General features: G+C 41.4%; 1 protein-coding gene across 1 annotated transcript in view; it reads right to left on the reverse strand.

Annotated features, from left to right (window-relative positions):
- LOC110505895 (neurexin-3a-like) overlaps positions 1 to 26,796 on the reverse strand; it is a 614,746-nt gene that overhangs the window by 378,281 nt on the left and 209,669 nt on the right. The window contains exons 12-17 of the mRNA XM_036963045.1: positions 22,132 to 22,158; positions 17,784 to 17,903; positions 17,122 to 17,242; positions 13,019 to 13,279; positions 6,041 to 6,231; positions 4,398 to 4,571 (exon numbers count right to left, since the gene is read on the reverse strand). Coding sequence (XP_036818940.1) covers positions 4,398 to 4,571; positions 6,041 to 6,231; positions 13,019 to 13,279; positions 17,122 to 17,242; positions 17,784 to 17,903; positions 22,132 to 22,158 — 894 coding nt within the window. The remainder of the gene's footprint in view (positions 1 to 4,397; positions 4,572 to 6,040; positions 6,232 to 13,018; positions 13,280 to 17,121; positions 17,243 to 17,783; positions 17,904 to 22,131; positions 22,159 to 26,796) is intronic.

The raw sequence follows: 26,796 nt of genomic DNA on the forward strand, positions 1-26,796 counted from the left end.
AAATAAATGTGAACACACATTCTCATAACCACTCACAGACAAACAAAATGACAAAAAATAAGAAATGATATGAATGTGGTACAACTGACATGTCACACATACAGTGCCTTGCGAAAGTATTCGGCCACCTTGAACTTTGCGACCTTTTGCCACATTTCAGGCTTCAAACATAAAGATATAAAACTGTATTTTTTTGTGATGAATCAACAACAAGTCGGACACATTCATGAAGTGGAACGACATTTATTGGATATTTCAAACTTTTTAACAAATCAAAAACTGAAAAATTGGGCGTGCAAAATTATTCAGCCCCTTTACTTTCAGTGCAGCAAACTCTCTCCAGAAGTTCAGTGAGGATCTCTGAATGATCCAATGTTGACCTAAATGACTAATGATGATAAATACAATCCACCTGTGTGTAATCAAGTCTCCGTATAAATGCACCTGCACTGTGATAGTCTCAGAGGTCCGTTAAAAGCACAGAGAGCATCATGAAGAACAAGGAACACACCAGGCAGGTCCGAGATACTGTTATGAAGAAGTTTAAAGCCGGATTTGGATACAAAAAGATTTCCCAAGCTTTAAACATCCCAAGGAGCACTGTGCAAGCGATAATATTGAAATTGAAGGAGTATCAGACCACTGCAAATCTACCAAGACCTGGCCGTCCCTCTAAACTTTCAGCTCATACAAGGAGAAGACTGATCAGAGATGCAGCCAAGAGGCCCATGATCACTCTGGATGAACTGCAGAGATCTACAGCTGAGGTGGGAGACTCTGTCAATAGGACAACAATCAGTCATATATTGCACAAATCTGGCCTTTATGGAAGAGTGGCAAGAAGAAAGCCATTTCTTAAAGATATCCATAACAAGTGTCGTTTAAAGTTTGCCACAAGCCACCTGGGAGACACACCAAACATGTGGAAGAAGGTGCTCTGGTCAGATGAAACCAAAATTGAACTTTTTGGCAACAATGCAAAACGTTATGTTTGGCGTAAAAGCAACACAGCTGAACACACCATCCCCACTGTCAAACATGGTGGTGGCAGCATCATGGTTTGGGCCTGCTTTTCTTCAGCAGGGACAGGGAAGATGGTTAAAATTGATGGGAAGATGGATGGAGCCAAATACAGGACCATTCTGGAAGAAAACCTGATGGAGTCTGCAAAAGACCTGAGACTGGGACGGAGATTTGTCTTCCAACAAGACAATGATCCAAAACATAAAGCAAAATCTACAATGGAATGGTTCAAAAATAAACATATCCAGGTGTTAGAATGGCCAAGTCAAAGTCCAGACCTGAATCCAATCGAGAATCTGTGGAAAGAACTGAAAACTGCTGTTCACAAATGCTCTCCATCCAACCTCACTGAGCTCGAGCTGTTTTGCAAGGAGGAATGGGAAAAAATGTCAGTCTCTCGATGTGCAAAACTGATAGAGACATACCCCAAGCGACTTACAGCTATAATTGCAGCAAAAGGTGGCGCTACAAAGTATTAACTTAAGGGGGCTGAATAATTTTGCACGCCCAATTTTTCAGTTTTTGATTTGTTAAAAAAGTTTGAAATATCTAATAAATGTCGTTCCACTTCATGAATGTGTCCGACTTGTTGTTGATTCATCACAAAAAAATACAGTTTTATATCTTTATGTTTGAAGCCTGAAATGTGGCAAAAGGTCGCAAAGTTCAAGGGGGCCGAATACTTTCGCAAGGCACTGTACATCATGGTGTTTACACTGTAATGGGGGGAAAACTTATGGGGACATTAATATTGCATTATAGATATATACTCCACAATAGTCATAATGTCAAGGTATATTAGGTTTATATTGCACCGTTGTGTGGCTCTCGGATATGCTAATTTCCAAATAAGAAAACAAAAAATTAACAATAAATTCACAACGGAGATGTTGAAATTGAAAGCAGTACAAAGAAACAACACGGGTAAAACATGTACATGAAACTAATTGATTCACATGCAAGAAATACTGATCAATGAAAACTGAGCAAAAACTATATTAACAGACGTTATTTTTTTTTTTTTTAAACGATCAAGGTGAAGAGCCAAGAGTGTTGGAGCAATAATTGTTCATTGGAATGATATTTGATGCTATAGTGTAGAAATATTTCAACAGGCCGTCGTGTCACTTAACTGATGTACACGGAGATAGACACTAAACTAACGGAAACCTACGGACATTTAGTTTTGCGTACACAAGGCGTACAAGCTCTTGTATCGTTTCTGACTGGAGCTTTCATATGTCTCCACATATAGATGTTACAATTCTTATTCTCTATAGTCGGGGCGGCAGGTAGCCGTGGTTAGAGCTTTGGGCCAGTAACCGCAAAGGTTGCTGGATTGAATCCACGAGCTGAGAAAGTTTTTAAAAAATCTGTTTTTCTGAACAAGGCCATTTCAAACCCACTGTTCTCCTGGTAGGCTGTCATTGTAAATACAAATGTGTCCTTAATAACTGACTTGCCTAGCTAAATAAAAAATATGTAGTTGTATTGTTGCTTGGTAAGAATAGCTGTGATTCTATTTCTATTATGTGGGGCATATACTATGTTATATCAACATATAGCTAATTGTATTTATGATAAGTACTTATTATACAGAACAAAATACTAATTAAAACTCATGACAATTATGGTACATGCCCATATAATAAAATGTTTAGTATACTGGTAGCTCCCTGTGATGTACCTACAGAAACACTCCTGTGCCAGCTGCCCAGATGTTTTAAAGATGTCTTTTATGTTGTTCTGAAACATGACTCTAATTATGAATAATGGTGAGCTCCTAAAACACCAATAGTTTTGATGCTGAAATGACATCATAAACGTGCGACCAATGTGGCTGATAAGAGCCGGGTCTGGGTTGTGGCTAGTTGGAGTACAGCTACGGACTAAAAGTTACATGTTTGTGTCGCATTGGGGACAACTGTAGCATTTTAGATAACCCAAACTCCTTTCCTAACCTTAACCCAATTATCCTTAACCTGCTGCGTTAATTCTCCTTAACCTGCTGCGTTAATTCTCTTAACCTGCTGTGTTAATTCTCCTAACCTGCTGTGTTAATTCTCCTAACCTGCTGCGTTAATTCTCTTAACCTGCTGTGTTAATTCTCCTAACCTGCTGCGTTAATTCTCCTATCCTGCTGTGTTAATTCTCCTATCCTGCTGCGTTAATTCTCCTATCCTGCTGCGTTAATTCTCCTAACCTGCTGCGTTAATTCTCCTAACCTACTGCGTTAATTCTCCTAACCTGCTGCGTTAATTATCCTTAACCTGCTGCGTTAATTCTCCTAACCTGCTGCGTTAATTCTCCTAACCTGCTGCGTTAATTCTCCTAACCTGCTGTGTTAATTCTCCTAACCTGCTGTGTTAATTCTCCTAACCTGCTGCGTTAATTCTCCTAACCTGCTGCGTTAATTATCCTTAACCTGCTGCGTTAATTCTCCTAACCTGCTGTGTTAATTCTCCTTAACCTGCTGTGTTAATTATCCTTAACCTGCTGCGTTAATTCTCCTAACCTGCTGTGTTAATTCTCCTAACCTGCTGTGTTAATTCTCCTTAACCTGCTGCCTTAATTCTCCTTAACCTGCTGCGTTAATTCTCCTAACCTGCTGCGTTAATTCTCCTAACCTGCTGCGTTAATTCTCCTAACCTACTGCGTTAATTCTCCTAACCTGCTGCGTTAATTATCCTTAACCTGCTGCGTTAATTCTCCTTAACCTGCTGCGTTAATTCTCCTAACCTGCTGTGTTAATTCTCCTAACCTGCTGCGTTAATTCTCCTAACCTGCTGCGTTAATTCTCCTAACCTGCTGTGTTAATTCTCCTAACCTGCTGCGTTAATTCTCCTAACCTGCTGCGTTAATTCTCCTAACCTGCTGCGTTAATTCTCCTAACCTGCTGCGTTAATTCTCCTAACCCGCTGCGTTAATTCTCCTAACCTGCTGCGTTAATTCTCTTAACCTGCTGTGTTAATTCTCCTAACCTGCTGCGTTAATTCCCCTAACCTACTGCGTTAAATCATTTCTGACCATTGCTGTACTCCAACTAGCCAAAACCATGGGATTGGAGCTCAAGGTTGAAGTTGTCCCTCACCATGGATCAGATGTCCCAACTCCTTACTTTATAATTTAGGATGAATAAATACTATCTAAGGCACTGCATCTAAGTGCTAGAAGTGTCACTACAGATCCTGGTACGACTCCAGGCTGTATCACAACCGGCTGTGATTGTTAGTAGGATGGACGGGGAGGGTAAGGAACGAGGGAGTTGAAGGTACTGTTGGAGAAAAGGAGAAAGAATGGGCTGCCTGAACTGTCCTTGTAGTTTGAGTTTGAGCTGAAGTCTGAGTCGGACATGGTTTTGAGGGAGGGCGTACCTTCGCATCCGCGCTCGATCTGCCCGCTGCGGAACAGCGCGTCCTGGAGGAGGTCAGGGAGGCGGCCGTTGAGGTCCACTGAGGCCAGGCAGCCCTGGAAACCGTCCCTGGATGCCACCAGCTTGGGCAGGCTACCGTACATACCAGGGCCCAGCCCAGCGATAAACAGGTCACCTGGAGGGAGGAGGACACGGACACCGACATGTCAGTACATGTCAGTGTCCGTGTCCTCCTCCCTCCAGGTGGGAGGAGGACAAGGACATGTACTGACATGTACTGACATGTACTGACAGTCTAGCTAAAAATCAAATCAAATTTTATTTGTCACATACACATGGTTAGCAGATGTTAATGCGAGTGTAGCGAAATGCTTGTGCTTCTAGTTCCGACAATGCAGTAATAACCAACAAGTAATCTAACTAACAATTCCAAAACTACTGTCTTGTACACAGTGTAAGGGGATAAAGCTTCATCACTAAGTACTTTATTTGACTGTTCTGGTGGTCAAATAAACGTTTTATAGTCCTGTATCTGTAAATAAATGAGACAGAAATAAATACAATTTAAAATACTCTAAGAATTCATCATAACCAAACAAGGTGAGCGTGAGTAACTCAAAACCAGGTCACTGAACCACCTCTGTTATATAGTCTACCTGTCAGGTCAATAAACTACCCCTGTTATATACTCTACCTTTCAGGTCACTGAACCACCTCTGTTATATAGTCTACCTGTCAAGTTAATAAACTACCTCTGTTATATAGTCTACCTGTCAGGTCAATAAACTACCTCTGCTATATAGTCTACCTGTCAGGTCAATAAACTCCCTCTGTTATATACTCTACCTGTCAGGTCAATAAACTACCTCTGTTATATAGTCTACCTTTCAGGTCACTGAACCACCTCTGTTATATACTCTACCTTTCAGGTCAATAAACCACCTCTGTTATATACTCTACCTGTCAGGTCAATAAACTACCTCTGTTATATAGTCTACCTTTCAGGTCACTGAACCACCTCTGTTATATAGTCTACCTGTCAGGTTAATAAACTACCTCTGTTATATACTCTACCTGTCAGGTCAATAAACTACCTCTGTTATATACTCTACCTGTCAGGTCAATAAACTACCTCTGTTATATACTCTACCTGTCAGGTCAATAAACTACCTCTGTTATATACTCTACCTTTCAGGTCGCTGAACCACCTCTGTTATATAGTCTACCTGTCAGGTCAATAAACTACCTCTGTTATATAGTCTACCTGTCAGGTCAATAAACTACCTCTGTTATATACTCTACCTGTCAGGTCAATAAACTACCTCTGTTATATAGTCTACCTGTCATGTCAATAAACTCCCTCTGTTATATACTCTACCTTTCAGGTCGCTGAACCACCTCTGTTATATAGTCTACCTGTCAGGTCAATAAACTCCCTCTCTTATATACTCTACCTTTCAGGTCGCTGAACCACCTCTGTTATATAGTCTACCTGTCAGGTCAATAAACTACCTCTGTTATATACTCTACCTGTCAGGTCAATAAACTACCTCTGTTATATACTCTACCTGTCAGGTCAATAAACTACCTCTGTTATATACTCTACCTTTCAGGTCGCTGAACCACCTCTGTTATATACTCTACCTTTCAGGTCGAGGTTCTTGGCTCCGTTGACCACCTGACTGGTTGCCTTGGCGTCCACCTTCAGAGTGTGAATGTTACTGTTGTCACGAGTGATGACCACATTGTGCCACTGGTTGTCATGTAGAGCCCGGTCGCTGTTGCCCTTGATGACGTTGGGCCCATTGCCAAGATCAAACACATAGTGGATGTACCTGAGGGAGGTGAAAGGTTACCCTGGTCACTGAAGAGAACACCTGTTGTACCGATAGGGGTGCTGCAGCAGGGGAGATCACCTCTAGGCATCTTGGCCTCTGTGAGTGGAGTGGTTGGTCAACGATTAGAATATGTCAAAATGGTTACATTTATCCATTGTAGTTAAAAGTCATTTATCTAGAGATACAGATGTCGGATCCTAATTTGATGTCTCTTTTGTAAAAAAAAAATCCCCCATCTTCCTACCATCAGGAAATTAAAATGAGCGTCGTAATTTAGACATGTTCACTGAAAACCCGCAGTTCTCTTTCTCTCCATGCGGGGGGGGGGGGGGGGGGGGGCAGTCGAGTAATTCGGAACAGTGCCAGCTTATGAAAATCATCCTCCCTCTCTCGCTTGCTGAAACGCCAAAAGCCCAAACAGTATATGAATAACTGTCTTACTACTGCAATAGGTCTGTATGTATTTTAACCGCAACATTAAAATGTACAAACAAATGTATCTGAAATACATTCATACACATCAACAACAGTTGGTTTTTATAATAATAATAACTTTAATAACACAATAGATAATGGTGTCCACTACAACATACACGTGTATCCAAAATACAGCCTTACAGTAGGCTACACCTAAAACTATAGTCTACTGTAGCCTTTCAAAACGAATCACATATACAGGCCTATAATATAATATAATATAGACAAGATGAAATTGAGAATAGTACGGAAGCAAACGGAATGAAGTGCAATGGCGCATGAAAGAGAACGACTCCGATTTTAAAGGCCAAAAACCACCCCAAAAAGAGATCAACAGTAGCCTATATATTATTATTATTAATAGGAATGGAAAGATAGGGGGAGGTAGTGAAAGATATGGAAAGATAGGGGGAGGTAGTGAAAGATATGGAAAGATAGGGGAGGTAGTGAAAGATATGGAAAGAAAGGGGGAGGTAGTGAAAGATATGGAAAGATAGGGGGAGGTAGTGAAAGATATGGAAAGAAAGGGGGAGGTAGTGAAAGATATGGAAAGATAGGGGGAGGTAGTGAAAGATATGGAAAGATAGGGGAGGTAGTGAAAGATATGGAAAGATAGGGGGAGGTAGTGAAAGATATGGAAAGATAGGGGAGGTAGTGAAAGATATGGAAAGATAGGGGGAGGTAGTGAAAGATATGGAAAGATAGGTGGAGGTAGTGAAAGATATGGAAAGATAGGGGGAGGTAGTGAAAGATATGGAAAGATAGGGGGAGGTAGTGAAAGATATGGAAAGATAGGGGGAGGTAGTGAAAGATATGGAAAGATAGGGGGAGGTAGTGAAATATATGGAAAGATAGGGGAGGTAGTGAAAGATATGGAAAGATAGGGGGAGGTAGTGAAAGATATGGAAAGATAGGTGGAGGTAGTGAAAGATAGGGGAGGTAGTGAAAAAAAGGAAAGATAGGGGGAGGTAGGGAAAGATAGGGGAGGTAGTGAAAGATAGGGGAGGTAGGGAAAGATATGGGGAGGTAGGGAAAGATAGGGGAGGTAGGGAAAGATAGGGGAGGTAGGGAAAGATAGGGGAGGTAGGGAAAGATAGGGGAGGTATTGAAAAAAAAGGAAAGATAGGGGGAGGTAGGGAAAGATGGGGAGGTAGTGAAAGATAGGGGAGGTAGGGAAAGATAGGGGAGGTAGTGAAAGATAGGGGAGGTAGTGAAAGATAGGGGAGGTAGTGAAAGATAGGGGAGGTAGGGAAAGTTAAGGGGGTAGGGAAAGATATGGAAAGATAGGGGGAGGTGAGGAAAGATAGGGAGAGGAAGAATAGGGGGAGGAAGGGAATGATAGGGCAGGTAGGAAAAGGAAAGGAAAGATAGGTGAGGAAGGGAAAGATAGGGGAGGTATGGAAAGATAGGGGTAGGTAGGGAAAGTTAGGGGGGTAGGGAAAGATATGGAAAGATAGGGGGAGGTGAGGAAAGATAGGGGGAGGAAAAATAGGGGGAGGTAGGGAAAGATAGGGGAGGTAGGGAAAGATAGGGGAGGTAGGGGAGGTAGGGAAAGATAGGGGAGGTAGGGGAGGTAGGGAAAGATAGGGGAGGTAGGAAAGATAGGGTGAGGTAGGGGAAAGTTAGGGAGAGCAAGGGAAATATAAGGAAAGATAGGTTGAGGTAGGAAAAGAAAGGGGAGGTAGGGAAAAATAGGGGGAGTTAAGGAAAGATAAGGGGGGAGAAAGGGAGAGGTATGGGTAGGTAGGGAAAATTGGGGGGTGGTAAGGAAAGATAGGGGGAGGCAGGGGGAGGCAGTGAAATAAAGGGGAGGTAGGGAAAGATAGGGGTAGGTAGGGAAAGTTAGGGGGGTAGGGAAAGATATGGAAAGATAGGGGGAGGTGAGGAAAGATAGGGGGAGTTAAGGAAAGATAAGGGGGGAGAAAGGGAGAGATAGGGGTAGGTAGGGAAAATTAGGGGGTGGTAAGGAAAGATAGGGGGGGTAGGGAAAGGTAGGAGGATGAAGGGAAAGACAGGGAGATGTAGGGAAAGTGGATGTAGGGAAAGATAAGGGAGGTAGGGAAAGATTGGGGAGGAAGGGAAAGATAGGAGGATGAAGGGAAAGATCGGGGAGGTAGGGAAATAAAAGGAAAAATAGCAGGAGGTAGGAAAAGATAAGGGGAAGGTAGGAAAATATAAGGGGAGGAAGGGAAAGATAGGGGAGGTAGGGAAAGGTAGGGGGAGGTAGGCAAATAAAAGGAAAGATAGGGGGAGGTAGGAAAAGATAGGGGGAGGTAGGAAAAGATAGGGGGAGGTAGGGAAAGATATGGAAAGATAGGGGGAGGTATGGAAATATAGGGGAGGTAGGGAAAGATAGGAGGATGAAGGGAAAGACAGGGAGATGTAGGTAAAGATTATGGAGGTAAGGGAAGACAGGGAGAGGTAGGGAAAGATCGGGGAGGTAGGGAAAGACAGGGAGATGTAGGGAAAGATCGGGCAGGTAGGGAAATAAAAGGAAAAATAGCGGGAGGTAGGAAAAGATAAGGGGAAGGTAGGGAAAGATAAGGGGAGGAAGGGAAAGATAGGGGAGGTAGGGAAAGGTAGGGGGAGGTAGGGACAGATAGGGGAGGTTGGGAAAGGTAGGGGGAGGTAGGCAAAGGTAGGGGGAGGTAGGCAAAGGTAGGGGGAGGTAGGCAAAGGTGGGGGGAGGTAGGCAAATAAAAGGAAAGATAGGGGGAGGTAGGGAAAGATCGGGGAGGTAGGGAAAGACAGGGAGATGTAGGGAAAGATCGGGCAGGTAGGGAAATAAAAGGAAAAATAGCGGGAGGTAGGAAAAGATAAGGGGAAGGTAGGGAAAGATAAGGGGAGGAAGGGAAAGATAGGGGAGGTAGGGAAAGGTAGGGGGAGGTAGGGACAGATAGGGGAGGTTGGGAAAGGTAGGGGGAGGTAGGCAAAGGTAGGGGGAGGTAGGCAAAGGTAGGGGGAGGTAGGCAAAGGTGGGGGGAGGTAGGCAAATAAAAGGAAAGATAGGGGGAGGTAGGGAAAGACAGGGAGAGGTAGGTAAAGATTATGGAGGTAAGGGAAGACAGGGAGAGGTAGGGAGAGGTAGGGAAAGATCGGGGAGGTAGGGAAAGACTGGGAGATGTAGGGAAAGATCGGGCAGATAGGGAAATAAAAGAAAAAATAGCGGGAGGTAGGAAAAGATAAGGGGAAGGTAGGGAAAGATAAGGGGAGGAAGGGAAAGATAGGGGAGGTAGGGAAAGGTAGGGGGAGGTAGGGAAAGATAGGGGAGGTAGGGAAAGGTAGGGGGAGGTAGGGAAAGATAGGGGAGGTAGGGAAAGGTAGGGGGGGTAGGGAAAGGTAGGAGGATGAAGGGAAAGACAGGGAGATGTAGGGAAAGTGGATGTAGGGAAAGATAAGGGAGGTAGGGAAAGATAGGGGAGGAAGGGAAAGATAGGAGGATGAAGGGAAAGATCGGGGAGGTAGGGAAATAAAAGGAAAAATAGCAGGAGGTAGGAAAAGATAAGGGGAAGGTAGGAAAATATAAGGGGAGGTAGGAGAGGAAGGGAAAGATAAGGGGGAGGTAAGGAAAGATAGGAGGAGGTAGGGACAGATAGGGGAGGTAGGGAAAGGTAAGGGGAGGTAGGGAGAGATAGGGGAGGTAGGGAAAGGTAGGGGGAGGTAGGCAAATAAAAGGAAAGATAGGGGGAGGTAGGAAAAGATAGGGGGAGGTAGGGAAAGATATGGAAAGATAGGGGGAGGTAGGGAAATATAGGGGAGGTAGGGAAAGATAGGAGGATGAAGGGAAAGACAGGGAGAGGTAGGTAAAGATTATGGAGGTAAGGGAAGACAGGGAGAGGTAGGGAGAGGTAGGGAAAGATCGGGGAGGTAGGGAAAGACAGGGAGATGTAGGGAAAGATCGGGCAGGTAGGGAAATAAAAGAAAAAATAGCGGGAGGTAGGAAAAGATAAGGGGAAGGTAGGGAAAGATAAGGGGAGGAAGGGAAAGATAGGGGAGGTAGGGAAAGGTAGGGGGAGGTAGGGAAAGATAGGGGAGGTAGGGAAAGGTAGGGGGAGGTAGGGAAAGATAGGGGAGGTAGGGAAAGGTAGGGGGGGTAGGGAAAGGTAGGAGGATGAAGGGAAAGACAGGGAGATGTAGGGAAAGTGGATGTAGGGAAAGATAAGGGAGGTAGGGAAAGATAGGGGAGGAAGGGAAAGATAGGAGGATGAAGGGAAAGATCGGGGAGGTAGGGAAATAAAAGGAAAAATAGCAGGAGGTAGGAAAAGATAAGGGGAAGGTAGGAAAATATAAGGGGAGGTAGGAGAGGAAGGGAAAGATAAGGGGGAGGTAAGGAAAGATAGGAGGAGGTAGGGACAGATAGGGGAGGTAGGGAAAGGTAGGGGGAGGTAGGGAGAGATAGGGGAGGTAGGGAAAGGTAGGGGGAGGTAGGCAAATAAAAGGAAAGATAGGGGGAGGTAGGAAAAGATAGGGGGAGGTAGGGAAAGATATGGAAAGATAGGGGGAGGTAGGGAAATATAGGGGAGGTAGGGAAAGATAGGAGGATGAAGGGAAAGACAGGGAGAGGTAGGTAAAGATTATGGAGGTAAGGGAAGACAGGGAGAGGTAGGGAGATGTAGGGAAAGATCGGGCAGGTAGGGAAATAAAAGGAAAAATAGCGGGAGGTAGGAAAAGATAAGGGGAAGGTAGGAAAAGATAAGGGGAGGAAGGGAAAGATAGGGGAGGTAGGGGAGGAAGGGAAAGATAAGGGGAAGGTAAGGAAAGATAGTAGGAGGTAGGGACAGATAGGGGAGGTAGGGAAAGGTAGGGGGAGGTAGGGAAAGATAGGGGAGGTAGGGAAAGGTAGGGGGAGGTAGGGAAAAATAGGTGGAGGTAGGGAAAAATAGGGGGAGGTAGGGAAAGATAGGGGGAGGAAGAAAGAGATAGGGGGAGGTAGGGAACGATAGGGGGAGGTGGGGAAAGATAGGGGGAGGAAGAAAGAGATAGGGGGAGGTAGGGAACGATAGGGAGAGGTAGGGAAAGATAGGGGAGGTAGGGAAAGATAGGGGAGGTAGGGAAAGATAGGGGAGGTAGGGAAAGATAGGAGGATGAAGGGAAAGATAGGGGAGGTAGTGCATAGGTGGGGGGAGATAGTGGCAGGCAGGGGTCAAAGGGCAGTGGGGATGACTCCTGCCGATTCTATCATATATGTGCCGGGGTCAGCAGCTGTATCCGCTGGACCAATACAGGCCCTGAGGCCTATCTTTCCATTATACTGCCTATTGGAAGGCACAAAAAATTGTCAAAGACTTTAGTCACCCAAGTCAAGACTGCCCCCCCCCCTTTGTTTTTACACTGCCTCGACTAGCGTGTACATTCTTCCACTGCAAATCTACCATTCCAGTGTTTTACTTGCTATATTGTATTTACTTTGCCACCATGGCCTTCTTTTTTTTTGCCTTTACCTCCCTTATCTCACCTCATTTGCTCACATCGTATATAGACTTGTTTATACTGTATTATTGACTGTATGTTTGTTTACTCCATGTGTAACTCTGTGTCGTTGTATGTGTCGCACTGCTTTGCTTTATCTTGGCCAGGTCGCAGTTGTAAATGAGAACTTGTTCTCAACTTGCCTACCTGGGTAAATAATGGTGAAATAAAAAATAATTTAAAAATAAAACATTGACTCGATATCGGTATCCCCTTTATCTAGCCTCATTATTGTTATTTAATTTTATTGTGTTACTTTTTATTTAATTTTGTACTTTATTTTATTTAGTCAATATTTTCTTAACTCTATTTCTTGAACTGTATTCGGCGCATGCGACAAATAAAATTAGATTTAATTTGCATATGAAATAAAACAACTGATAAAAAAATATATAAAAAAATCCCTAACGAGAAACACATCTAACCCCTAAAAATGTCAACATATGCATTTACACAAGACACTGTGGCCTGCACGTAGCCTGCACATATCCTACATAAGCTACTTGAACTGGCGCCCAGTGGCGCCCAGTGGACCTGCAGTCTAAGGTACAATGTAGGTATGGTACTGCATTGAATTCAAACACCGCTTCCAGTTGACACTAATGGTGATTCTACATATCTCTTCAGGCATTCAAATTCTCCTGCTGACGGATTATTTTCCTCCTGCAGCAAAATGGGTCAAATTAAGATCCGACTTCTGTATTCGTTAAAGTAACTTACCGTGGTGACAATATGCTTCTGTGATACCATCCGTGTGTACCTATTGTCTTTCATAGTGGTGCTGGAACAAAAGGAAAGTCAACGAGGAAAGTCTAACACCAGGCGGGATCCCACTCACCCTTTAACCAGCTCCACAGCGATGAAGTCGTTGCCGTCTCCACTGTTGAACAGTATGAATCCGTCGGGCGAGGTGGTTTTGAACTGAAAGAAGAGGTGCATGGTGGTGTAGGCCTGCAGGGTGGCCATGCTCAGGTAGCTGCTCTTAGACTTGAAGGTCACAGGGTCAGCGATGATGGAGCGCATGCCAAAGCGGGCGTTGAGCTCACAAAAGTCGATGTCTCCGTTCTTACAGAGATCTATATACAGCATACCGTTGAACCTGGAGTAAGTAGAGTGGGGAATAAATATATTATCTGATGCATGTAAACAGAGAAACCCCTATCTTGTTCACCTGTCGTTCGCTAGAGACAAATTATCAACAACACCTGCTGAAGTAAAGCCAAACATAACAGCCATGTTAATGTTACATGATTTAGATAGGCTTTCTCCAGAACAGATATAATTTCAACAACGTCAACATATTCCATCGGATGGCATAGTTGTCACATTCAAATCTTCTTGCATTGCCTGTAAAGCGTTTGTAAACTCTTGTGTCTCTGGGTGAAATAAAGATTCTAACATGATATAGCAGAAATAATACAACAAAGAATATAACAAAGAATATGACAAAGGATAAAACAACGTACAGTGGGGCAAAAAAAGTATTTAGTCAGCCACCAAGTTCTCCCACTTAAAAAGATGAGAGAGGCCTGTAATTTTCATCATAGGTACACTTCAACCATGACAGACAAAATGAGAAAAAAAATCCTGAAATCACATTGTAGGATTTTTAATGAATTTATTTGCAAATTATGGTGGAAAATAAGTATTTGGTCAATAACAAAAGTTTATCTCAATACTTTGTTATATATATACACAGGTACACCTCCCATTGACCCAAATTATGTCAATTAGCCCATCATAAGCTTCTAAAGCCATGACATAATTTTCTGGAATTTTCCAAGCTGTTTAATGGCAGAGAACTTAGTGCATGTAAACTTCTGACCCACTGGAATTGTGATACAGTGAGCTAGAAGTGAAATAATCTGAAATAATCTGTCTGTAAACAATTGTTGGAAAAATGACTTGTGTCATGCAAGTAGATGTCCTAACCAACTTGCCAAAACTATAGTTTGTTAACAAGACATTTGTGGAGTGGTTGAAAAATGTGTTTTAATGACTCCAACCTAAGTGTATGTAAACTTCCGACTTCAACTGCAACAAAGTACAGTATTTAACAAAGGATATAACAAAGAATTTAACAAAGAATATGGCAAAGTATACAACAAAGTATGTAACAAAGTATATGTCAAAGTATTTGGCAAAGTATATAACAAAGCATATGACAAAGTATATGTCAAAGTATTTGGCAAAGTATATAACAAAGTATGTAACAAAGTATATGTCAAAGTATTTGGCAAAGTATATAACAATGTATATATAACAAAGTATATGACAAAGAATATGGCAAAGTTTAAAACAAATTATATGACAAAGTATATGACAAAGTATATGACAACGTATATGACCAAGAATTTGACAAAGCTTAAAACAAAGTTTAAAACAAAGTATATAACAGAGTATATGATAAAGTATATTTTATTTTATTTATTTATTTCACCTTTATTTAACCAGGTAGGCAAGTTGAGAACAAGTTCTCATTTACAATTGCGACCTGGCCAAGATAAAGCAAAGCAGTTCGACACATACAACGACACAGAGTTACACATGGAGTAAAACAAACATACAGTCAATAATACAGTATAAACAAGTCTATATACGATGTGAGCAAATGAGGTGAGATAAGGGAGGTAAAGGCAAAAAGGCCATGGTGGCAAAGTAGATACAATATAGCAAGTAAAACACTGGAATGGTAGATTTGCAATGGGAGAATGTGCAAAGTAGAAATAAAAATAATGGGGGTGCAAAAGAGCAAAATAAATAAATAAATAAAATACAGTAGGGAAAGAGGTAGTTGTTTGGGCTAAATTATAGGTGGGCTATGTACAGGTGCAGTAATCTGTGAGCTGCTCTGACAGTTGGTGCTTAAAGCTAGTGAGGGAGATAAGTGTTTCCAGTTTCAGAGATTTTTGTAGTTCGTTCCAGTCATTGGCAGCAGAGAACTGGAAGGAGAGGCGGCCAAAGAAATAATTGGTTTTGGGGGTGACAAGAGAGATATACCTGCTGGAGCGTGTGCTACAGGTGGGAGATGCAATGTGACCAGCGAGCTGAGATAAGGGGGGACTTTACCTAGCAGGGTCTTGTAGATGACATGGAGCCAGTGGGTTTGGCGACGAGTATGAAGCGAGGGCCAGCCAACGAGAGTGTACAGGTCGCAATGGTGGGTAGTATATGGGGCTTTGGTGACAAAACGGATTGCACTGTGATAGACTGCATCCAATTTGTTGAGTAGGGTATTGGAGGCTATTTTGTAAATGACATCGCCAAAGTCGAGGATTGGTAGGATGGTCAGTTTTACAAGGGTATGTTTGGCAGCATGAGTGAAGGATGCTTTGTTGCGAAATAGGAAGCCAATTCTAGATTTAACTTTGGATTGGAGATGTTTGATATGGGTCTGGAAGGAGAGTTTACAGTCTAACCAGACACCTAAGTATTTGTAGTTGTTCACGTATTCTAAGTCGGAGCCGTCCAGAGTAGTAATGTTGGACAGGCGGGTAGGTACAGGTAGCGATCGGTTGAAGAGCATGTATTTAGTTTTACTTGTATTTAAGAGCAATTGGAGGCCACGGAAGGAGAGTTGTATGGCATTGAAGCTTGCCTGGAGGGTTGTTAACACAGTATCCAAAGAAGGGCCAGAAGTATACAGAATGGTGTCGTCTGCATAGAGGTGGATCAGAGACTCACCAGCAGCAAGAGCGACCTCATTGATGTATACAGAGAAGAGAGTCGGTCCAAGAATTTAACCCTGTGGCACCCCCATAGAGACTGCCAGAGGTCCGGACAGCAGACCCTCCGATTTGACACACTGAACTCTATCAGAGAAGTAGTTGGTGAACCAGGCGAGGCAATCATTTGAGAAACCAAGGCTGTCGAGTCTGCCGATGAGGATGTGGTGATTGACAGTCGAAAGCCTTGGCCAGATCAATGAATACGGCTGCACAGTAATGTTTCTTATCGATGGCGGTTAAGATATCATTTAGGACCTTGAGCGTGGCTGAGGTGCACCCATGACCAGCTCTGAAACCAGATTGCATAGCAGAGAAGGTATGGTGAGATTCGAAATGGTCGGTAATCTGTTTGTTGACTTGGCTTTCGAAGACCTTAGAAAGGCATGGTAGGATAGATATAGGTCTGTAGCAGTTTGGGTCAAGAGTGTCACCCCCTTTGAAGAGGGGGATGACCGCAGCTGCTTTCCAATCTTTGGGAATCTCAGACGACACGAAAGAGAGGTTGAACAGGCTAGTAATAGGGGTGGCAACAATTTTGGCAGATAATTTTAGAAAGAAAGGATCCAGATTGTCTAGCCCGGCTGATTTGTAGGGGTCCAGATTTTGCAGCTCATTCAGAACATCAGCTGAGCAGATTTGGGAGAAGGAGAAATGGGGAAGGCTTGGGCGAGTTGTTGTGGGGGGTGCAGTGCTGTTGACCGGGGTAGGAGTAGCCAGGTGAAAGCATGGCCAGCCTCAGAAAAATGCTTATTGAAATTCTCAATTATGGTGGATTTATCAGTGGTGACAGTGTTTCCTATCTTCAGTGCAGTGGGCAACTGGGAGGAGGGGTTCTTATTCTCCATGGACTTTACAGTGTCCCAGAACTTTTTTGAGTTAGTGTTGCAGGAAGCAAATTTCTGCTTGAAAAAGCTAGCCTTGGCTTTTCTAACTGCCTGTGTATAATGGTTTCTAGCTTCCCTGAACAGCTGCATATCACGGGGGCTGTTCGATGCTAATGCAGAGCGCCATAGGATGTTTTTTTGTTGGTTAAGGGCAGTCAGGTCTGGGGAGAACCAAGGGCTATATCTATTCCTGGTTCTAAATTTCTTGAATGGGGCATGTTTATTTAAGATGGTTAGGAAGGCATTTAAAAAAAATATATAACAAAAAAAAAAATATATATATATATATATAACAAAGTATATAACAAAGAATATGAGCAAAGAGGAACCTGAGACTCTGTAGGTGTCCAATGAAGCTAGAGGGGATGGTCGAGACGAAGCGTCTCTCCGTCATGATGCCCGTCTCGATGTTGTGGAACTCCAAACGGGTGTGGTCGCCCGCCATCTGGCCTGGAGTAGAGGATGGGGTGGAAAAAAAGAAAACAAGATAGAGAAGAAAAAGAAACAACGTCTGATACTAACACAAAGGGCTGAATTTAAATAGGTGGTGAATATTGGCCAGTACAATATGGTTCAATACAACATAATACTACAAATTAATTCACTTCAGCAAGAACAATTCAGACCTATTAATTGATGTCAACAGTTTATAGTCACCCTTCTCAAATAATTACTTAAAAATAGCATAAGAAAACACTGAAAGGATAGTTAATCTTAATTAGCAAATGTTGGAATTCATGTCATCCTTAAACTGTACCAGAACACCTTTACATGTCACCCATACAATTAGTGGCAGATGAGGGACTTTTTCTCCAGGTTTGGGGTCACTTCCATTTCAATTCAGGAAGTAGATTGAACTTCCAATTCCAATTCTCTTCCATGCTTTTCAATTAGGTGAATTTGGAATTGGAATCTGCTTAACTTTCGGAATTGACTGGAATTGAAATGAAGTGGACACCTTGTTTCTCTCAGACTGTAGATGATATAATACCTTCTACTATGTCATCGTCCACCGTGAGCTTGTAGGTTTTTCCCCGGCGGACCACGCGCACCGTATGCCACTCATTATCATTGAGTTTTTGCCCAGCATACAGGGTCTCGGGTCCCTTGCCTGAGAACGATGGTTGGTCACAAAGTTAAAGTCATCCTGCATCACCAACCAAACCTTTGCTTTCCACTTTCCAATAGGGGCTGTTACATTGGGCCTTTTTCGATAGAGGAGGCGATATAATGAGCTTATTTATAACCACTCAAAGAAGCAGGGTAATTGAAGGCGTATATTGCAGATGACGATAGCAGAGCAGCTTGACATGTCAAACTGACTTGTCTTCTGATTCATTTGGGATCATTTGAGCATCTTATTTTTCTTCACTTTTAAAATTGCATACTGTGGAAAGCAAAGGTTTGGTTATATTTAGGAAATACATAGTTCAGGTACTGTTTTAAAAAGCAACAACAAATACTTTTCTTCTAAAACAATATTTCTTCAATCATGACTGCACACTGGACTAGCACCTTGATGGCGAAAATGTATTAAATATGTATTGAGCAGAAAACACTGCAGTCAATGCAACAATTACACAGCTTTTACTCATCATAGTGACTCGAAATCCCTTCCATTATTCCAAATCAGTGTGTGTGTGTGTGTGTGTGTAAGTGTGTGTGTTCTCACCCTGTCATGTGTGTGTGTGTGTGTGTGTGTGTGTGTGTGTGTTCTCACCCTGTCATGGGTTTGTGTGCTGTTCATTTGAAGTCAGCACAAACAGAGTATGCCAGACAGAAGCAGACGAGCACAGAGCCCCTGGAGGGATGCTGTATTGATTTGGACATTTCTTGTTTCCTTCTGCTGTCAGCTGGCAGTGTTAAAACCTTGATTTTTTTTGTTTTGCAAGCTGCAGATATTGGTTCCAGTATTGGTGGGGTATGGTCATTATTTTAGTCTATTTTAGTCTTCACATTATTTCCACTAAAGCACGTAATATTCCTCATAACTAAGACATACTAAACTGTATGGCTCTTTAATAACAAAGGCTATTTGAGACCAGCCTGATGTTATCTGTTGTTTGTCCTGAAATGCCATAGCTATTTCCTTCATTAATTAGCCCCAGACATTATAGGTAGAGCCTGACCGATATGGGATTTTGGGATCTGATTCCGATATTAGAGTAAAAAATATTCACTGTTAACCGATATATCTGCCAATATTTGAATTATTTTAGCTGTAATGAATATATATATATATATACATTTTCTGAATGTATTGTGCTTTAAAACAGCCCTACAAAGATTCGAAGAAAGCTAATTTCTTACATTTGAGGAAAGAACATTAATTCAAGAATTTAGGAACACAAGAAAGACTATATATTTTTATGAAAAGAAACTGTGTCTAGTAAGAGGGACGATAAACTGCAATGATTCCAGCAATTTTTTGTTGGCCTAGGCTCTGAAGAATCAGCTGCCTCATGCTAACCAGTTGGAAATAAACTACATAGGACACATGTTCAAGGTATTTAGCTGTGTTTTCATCGATTGTAGGGCTGTAGCCACTGAATTCTGTCACTTGAAAGGAGAAATATAGTAGGATAGTTAGGACGTCCGTACAAATGGTTACGGTTAGGTTACGGTTAGGTTCGGGTTAGGTTACGGTTAGGTTACGGTTAGGTTCGGGTTAGGTTACGGTTAGGTTCGGGTTAGGTTCGGGTTAGGTTACGGTTAGGTTACAGTTAGGTTCGGGTTAGGTTCGGGTTAGGTTATGGTTAGGTTACGGTTAGGTTACGGTTAGGTTCGGGTTAGGTTACGGTTAGGTTCGGGTTAGGTTACGGTTAGGTTACGGTTAGGTTCGGGTTAGGTTCAGGTTAGCGTAGGAACGTCCCAAGGATCCCTGATAGCACTATTTCTCGTGAACGGCATTAAGTACTCTCAGACAACTAGAGAGGAAGAGAGAGGCCTACATTTCCAGAAAATCTGTCTCCCTCCAGCAGTTGGCATTTTTTCATTGTTTTGCCCACCAAGCAAGGAGTTTATATGGAAGTCAAATAGAGAGTGTCGAATTTGGTCGACCAAAAAATGGGTGCCTAATTTGCTACATGAGGTTAATTTGATCAAATATAAGTATCATAATGCATAGGTTGTTAGGAGTGTACCGATATACTTTATATCGGAGTTGTCTCGAGATGGCTAGGCATATTCATGGAATGAGGCTAGTAGCATAGCATTTCTTTCCATTGAATACAGGCGATTGAAGTCACCCACCCTCATCAATTTTTTTATTTTTAAATATTACAATAATGAGATGCATCCACCAATCCAAAGAAAGGATAGGCGGGAGCTAGGCAGCCTGCTGTGGTGCTATGGGGACAATGACTCCAATTGTCAGGGCAGAGAGACATGTATCTTGTCAGTATATCCATAATTCTCGGCCAGCACTCATCATGGAAATGTCGGTGGTAATTGGCCGAAACGTGAATTTGGACCAGTCCCTATGAAGTGACAATGAACCAATACATCAGAACGTAGCTTTGTAACCGGCAAAGTTTTTTTAGCGTCTCCCCAAAAACATTTGAATGACATAGAGGAACATCCTTCACAAAGACTAAATATAACACGCCAGATTTAGCTGGCTTCACTAAAAGGCTGTAAAGTTAACGTTAACATAGAGTTGGACACTCTTAGCACCGCACTTGCTTAACATTTGGGCATAACATCCATTGTTTGTCACGACACCCAACTCCCTACCATGACACTTCAACCTAACAGTATAGGTTTACTTAGTGTAACGCGTCAAGGAAAGATAGCTCTATCGCCGAGTAAAGAGCTACTAATGAATAATATGCGTAAAATCAAATCCTGTGAATGTCACGTCCTGACCTTAGTTCCTTTTTCATGTCTCTTTTGTTTCATGTCTATTTTGTTTTGGTCAGGGCGTGAGTTGGGGTGGGCATTCTATGTGTTTTTTCTATGTTTTCTATTTCTATGTGTTTGGCCTGGGATGGTTCCCAATCAGAGGCAGCTGTCAATCGTTGTCTCTGATTGAGAACCATACTTAGGTAGCCTTTTCCCACCTGTGTTTTGTGGGTAATTATTTTTCCGTGTGTGTTTGTGTGCACCTCGGTTGTGTCTTTGCTGTTTACCTGTTTGTTTTTTGGTTGTTTCGGTTTCACTTTCATTAAAAGATGTGGAACTACATGTACGCTGGCCTTGGTTGATTTATGACAGGGAGTTTGAGGACAGTGAGCGCGACAGTGAAGAACTTATTTATTTTCCAATCATTTTTTCTTCTTCTTATATTTATTATTTTAAACATTGATACAAATACATTGGTCAGAGGCCCATATCGTCCGCCAGTAATGGCCAATAGAATAATATTAATCATATCTGTCACTCACACATGCGCAAATGCACCCCCCCCCCCCTACACACACAGACACACACACACACACACACACACACACACACACATCCTGTACACTGAAGGTTTCCGAGCCCTAATCACGAGTAAAAGCAGTTATTGTTGACTGTACTAAGACCCAAAATCCCTATTCCCCAGCAGAATGTATTCTAATGTCAAATCGAAGCTCATTCTTAGTGGCTAAAACATTTAGATGCAAACAAATCTCACCAAATTAACAATATAACACAAATCCTACAGTAACCATGGACTCTTCAACTGTGGCATTTCACATGGATAGGACCTACACTGTATGAATAACGTCTCTATAGACTGTATCTCGTTATCATGTTGTATAATCGGGTTACTTCTACTAAACAGGTATTCTCCATTGTTCACCTATGATGAAGCTTTGTTTGCATGTAACAATTTTTTTTACATTTAGTTACGTAATAGGTGGTGATTTCTGAATCTCAACTTTGCGACAAAAAAACTAAATGCTAAATAACCTATCTGCCATTTAAAAGAAAAAACATACTAGAGATTATAAAAAGGGTTATATATATAAGTCTCTAAACAGGCAAAGCATATTGTTTAACGTTTTTTTTTAAACCAAACTTTTTGCAGTGAAACTACTTATATAACTAAAATACATTCATACAAAAACAATCTATCACAGGAAATGAAATGAAATGTTCTTATTTAAGAAAATATTGCCTTAAATAAAACCCAAAACCTAAAGAGATTAACAAATCACCACCCTGTCTATTTCTAGTTTGGATGTTTGTGTTGTCAATAGTCTACTGATGGTCTGACCAGTTGAACAGACAGACACACCCATTAGCCATTCTCCAACCAACACTATAAGAAAGACAAACTTCAAATAACACATTCCTTTAAACAGCAGAGTATCATAATACAAGAGCAAAATGAAACTTGAGTGTTAACTTACTGGAAGTACAGTTTATCCTGACACAGTCTAGATAGGGAAGAATAAATGACAGATGAAATTGCATCCTTCAAGGTTATAGCTGCAGACATCCAAAAACAAGAATTCCACCCTTCCGGGGACGTCCACATGCAGAGATGCGGCCATTTTGTAAAAGGGGAGGGGTCTCTATACATTCTTAGGTGTTAGACTGTTAGGTTACATTACAAATTGCTGGCTTGAATTGTACAAGTTTGACTCCAGTTGCAATATGATTATAAAACTAGTAATGTACTAGGCAGATTTAATATGTTCACAAATGTCAAATTCTTGGTCCATATACAAAAATAGTTATGGTTTTATATGGTAATTAGTTGGGTGTTGTGTGGTAAAATGTACATAGCACTTTTGCAGCACTTGTTACAGTCATGAAATTAACTGAGTTCTGTGACCACTACTATAACACTTAGAATAAACACATGTAATTTATTTAAAGACGCATAACAAGGACACTGGCTGTCAACATTTTGAAAATGGCCGCTTTTATTTGACCAACCACATAGATTCTTCATCCCAGCACAGACTTTCATTTTGGAAGAGTTTCCTTTATTTTTAAGCTCAAAGTCTACAACTCCAAAGCCTCCACACCAACCTGTTGACTAAACAGACTATTCAAATCATATGTCTGATATTAGCAAGAAGGTGGTGTTAGATTTTCATTATGGAGCCACAGATCTTTGAAACCCAGCGAAATGCTGTTCTAATTAACACTGGAAGTACATAGCAAACACAAATCATATTTGCAATTTGAGATATTGAACATCAATATCAAAAAGTGAATTGATTAGTGAAAGATAATTGACTCCTTCACTGACAACAGATTCCTGCCTGTTGTAAAGGTTTATGTGGCTGCCATTTTGAGACGGCCTTTGGGATCAGACGATGGACATTCTGGGTGTGTCACTATGTGGCTGGTGGGTTTCATGTGTCGTCAACCGCAACAGAAAAGTGGGAGCGAACAGCCGCGATCCAATCAGCACCAGAACCATGCAGAGGCATAAGACCCTTGTATCTAACAGCACAGGATAGAGACTGTAGAAATATATGTTGTTTCTATGAAATTATGTATCATATGAGTTTAGATGAAACGCATAAAGAATATCTACCTCTTCAACGCATAAATGTGGATATGTGATGCTCGTTATTGACATTGCACTTCATACAAAAAGGTTAATTGCGTAGAGTAATTTTGTGCAAGCAAATAATGGTAGTTGCATTGCACTTGTATATAGGTAAAAGTACAACTTATTGAACAACTTCAATAAGTAACGTAGCCTATCAATACTACTGTACCTATTATAATAATGACTACAAACTATTATGACAAATATCCAGCTTTAATAAAGCTTTATTCAATCTTAAGGATAAAATGTGTAAATACAGGTCATGTAAACTAGTGCTTCTTTCCGTTATGCAACACAGTGGTGTTGGTTGTCTGAGGGGGGGGGGGGGGGGGGGGCAGCCAGCTGCAGGTTTGGCTGGGCTCTGTTCTCGGGCTGTTCGCCTGACGGGCCGCAGGCTTAAGGCCTTTGAAGGGGTGAATACCATCTTTTGACAAAGCATGATGGGAAATGGAGTTGTTCGCAGAGAGTGTATATAGTATGAGTACACCATAAACAGAGACAAGGAGAACAAATACAAAATCAAAAGTCAAGAAGTTACAACTTGATGACAAGAAGATGATGTTAGTGGAAAATGTAAAGTAGAGCTTTTTGTTTCTCAATTTCCTCTAAGTGAGAATGAGTTGGAGGAATCAGAATCCTTCCGTTCTGCTGGCGGACCGAATGAGTGTTCTCCTATACTCTGGTTAAAAGACATTCGCTTGACAAACTAGAAAACAGCTACAATAGTAACGTTTGTCCATGTTGAGACACCGTCTCCAGTATACACTACCTCAAAATAGTCCGAAATAATCTAAGATAACAAAAAAAAAGAGTGTCATTAATTTATATATTTTTTGCCAATGAGATCTTAGTCCCGCAGTTTTACAAGTAAAATCTTTGGTGCAGCATTTCTAAATGAAAAGAATGTGCATGAAACGCGTTGTCTCTCGTTTAATGACAAAGTTTTTACTGAAGAATCCCTATTGTTGATCAATCACCAATGAAGGGGTGTAGACTTCGGCTACCGACTTCGGCTACCGACTTCGGCTACCGACTTCGGCTACCGACTTCGGCTTGCCTCAAAAAAATATCTTGTTTGCCCAAACAACCGAAAATGTATTTTACTGAAGTCCAAATCAAACAAAAGAGGCAAAAAATGTTGTCATAATATATGCACAAATTCTTCCAAACTGTTTATTCTGGGAAGCATGCGGACAGCTCTTAGAAAGTCACAGCATTTTACAATGCTAACAAAGACATATTATATACATTATATTATAATAGTAAAAGTGTTATGGTTAGCAATAGCATTCGGGTTAGTGGTAGTGTCCTGTTTAGTGTTAGTGTTCTGTTTAGCATTAGTGTTCTGTTTAGCATTAGTGTTCTGTTTAGCATTAGTGTTCTGTTTAGTGGTAGTGTTCTGTTTAGTGGTAGTGTTCTGTTTAGTGCTAGTGTTCTGTTTAGTGCTAGTGTTCTGTTTAGCAATAGTGTTCTGTTTAGCATTAGTGTTCTGTTTAGTGGTAGTGTTCTGTTTAGTGGTAGTGTTCTGTTTAGTGCTAGTGTTCTGTTTAGTGCTAGTGTTCTGTTTAGTGGTAGTGTTCTGTTTAGTGGTAGTGTTCTGTTTAGTGTTAGTGTTCTGTTTAGCATTAGTGTTCTGTTTAGGGCTAGTGTTCTGTTTAGTGGTAGTGTTCTGTTTAGTGCTAGTGTTCTGTTTAGTGGTAGTGTTCTGTTTAGCAATAGTGTTCTGTTTAGTGGTAGTGTTCTGTTTAGCAATAGTGTTCTGTTTAATGTTAGTGTTCTGTTTAGCATTAGTGTTCTGTTTAGTGGTAGTGTTCTGTTTAGTGGTAGTGTTCTGTTTAGTGGTAGTGTTCTGTTTAGCATTAGTGTTCTGTTTAGTGGTAGTGTTCTGTTTAGTGGTAGTGTTCTGTTTAGTGGGGTAGTTCTGTTTAGTGGGGTAGTTCTGTTTAGTGGTAGTGTTCTGTTTAGTGGTAGTGTTCTGTTTAGTGGTAGTGTTCTGTTTAGTGGTAGTGTTCTGTTTAGTGGGGTAGTTCTGTTTAGTGCTAGTGTTCTGTTTAGTGGTAGTGTTCTGTTTAGTGCTAGTGTTCTGTTTAGCATTAGTGTTCTGTTTAGTGGTAGTGTTCTGTTTAGTGGTAGTGTTCTGTTTAGTTGTAGTGTTCTGTTTAGTGGGGTAGTTCTGTTTAGTGGTAGTGTTCTGTTTAGTGGTAGTGTTCTGTTTAGTGGTAGTGTTCTGTTTAGCATTAGTGTTCTGTTTAGTGGTAGTGTTCTGTTTAGTGGTAGTGTTCTGTTTAGTGGTAGTGTTCTGTTTAGTGGTAATGTTCTGTTTAGTGGTAGTGTTCTGTTTAGTGGTAGTGTTCTGTTTAGTGGTAGTGTTCTGTTTAGTGGTAGTGTTCTGTTTAGTGGTAGTGTTCTGTTTAGTGCTAATGTTCTGTTTAGTGGTAGTGTTCTGTTTAGTGGTAATGTTCTGTTTAGCAATAGTGTTCTGTTTAGTGGTAGTGTTCTGTTTAGTGGTAGTGTTCTGTTTAGTGCTAGTGTTCTGTTTAGCATTAGTGTTCAGTTTAGTGGTAGTGTTCTGTTTAGTGGTAGTGTTCTGTTTAGTGGTAGTGTTCTGTTTAGTGGTAGTGTTCTGTTTAGTGGTAGTGTTCTGTTTAGCAATAGTGTTCTGTTTAGTGGTAGTGTTCTGTTTAGTGGTAGTGTTCTGTTTAGTGGTAGTGTTCTGTTTAGTGGTAGTGTTCTGTTTAGTGGTAGTGTTCTGTTTAGTGGTAGTCTTCTGTTTAGTGGTACTGTTCTGTTTAGTGGTAGTGTTCTGTTTTGTGGTACTGTTCTGTTTAGTGGTAGTGTTCTGTTTAGTGGTAGTGTTCTGTTTAGTAATAGTGTTCTGTTTAGTGGTAGTGTTCTGTTTAGTGGTAGTGTTCTGTTTAGTAATAGTGTTCTGTTTTGTGGTAGTGTTCTGTTTAGTGGTAGTCTTCTGTTTAGTGGTACTGTTCTGTTTAGTGGTAGTGTTCTGTTTTGTGGTACTGTTCTGTTTAGTGGTAGTGTTCTGTTTAGTGGTAGTGTTCTGTTTAGTAATAGTGTTCTGTTTTGTGGTAGTGTTCTGTTTAGTGGTAGTCTTCTGTTTAGTGGTAGTGTTCTGTTTAGTGGTAGTGTTCTGTTTAGTGGTAGTGTTCTGTTTTGTGGTAGTGTTCTGTTTAGTGGTAGTGTTCTGTTTAGTGCTAGTGTTCTGTTTAGTGGTAGTGTTCTGTTTAGTGGTAGTCTTCTGTTTAGTGGTAGTGTTCTGTTTAGTGGTAGTGTTCTGTTTAGTGGTAGTGTTCTGTTTAGCAATAGTGTTCTGTTTAGTGGTAGTGTTCTGTTTAGTGGTAGTCTTCTGTTTAGTGGTAGTGTTCTGTTTAGTGGTAGTCTTCTGTTTAGTGGTAGTGTTCTGTTTAGTGGTAGTGTTCTGTTTAGTGGTAGTGTTCTGTTTAGCAATAGTGTTCTGTTTAGTGGTAGTGTTCTGTTTAGTGGTTGTGTT

Source organism: Oncorhynchus mykiss, chromosome 25 (assembly GCF_013265735.2).
Source record: "Oncorhynchus mykiss isolate Arlee chromosome 25, USDA_OmykA_1.1, whole genome shotgun sequence".
In the NCBI taxonomy this organism is placed as follows: domain Eukaryota; kingdom Metazoa; phylum Chordata; class Actinopteri; order Salmoniformes; family Salmonidae; genus Oncorhynchus; species Oncorhynchus mykiss.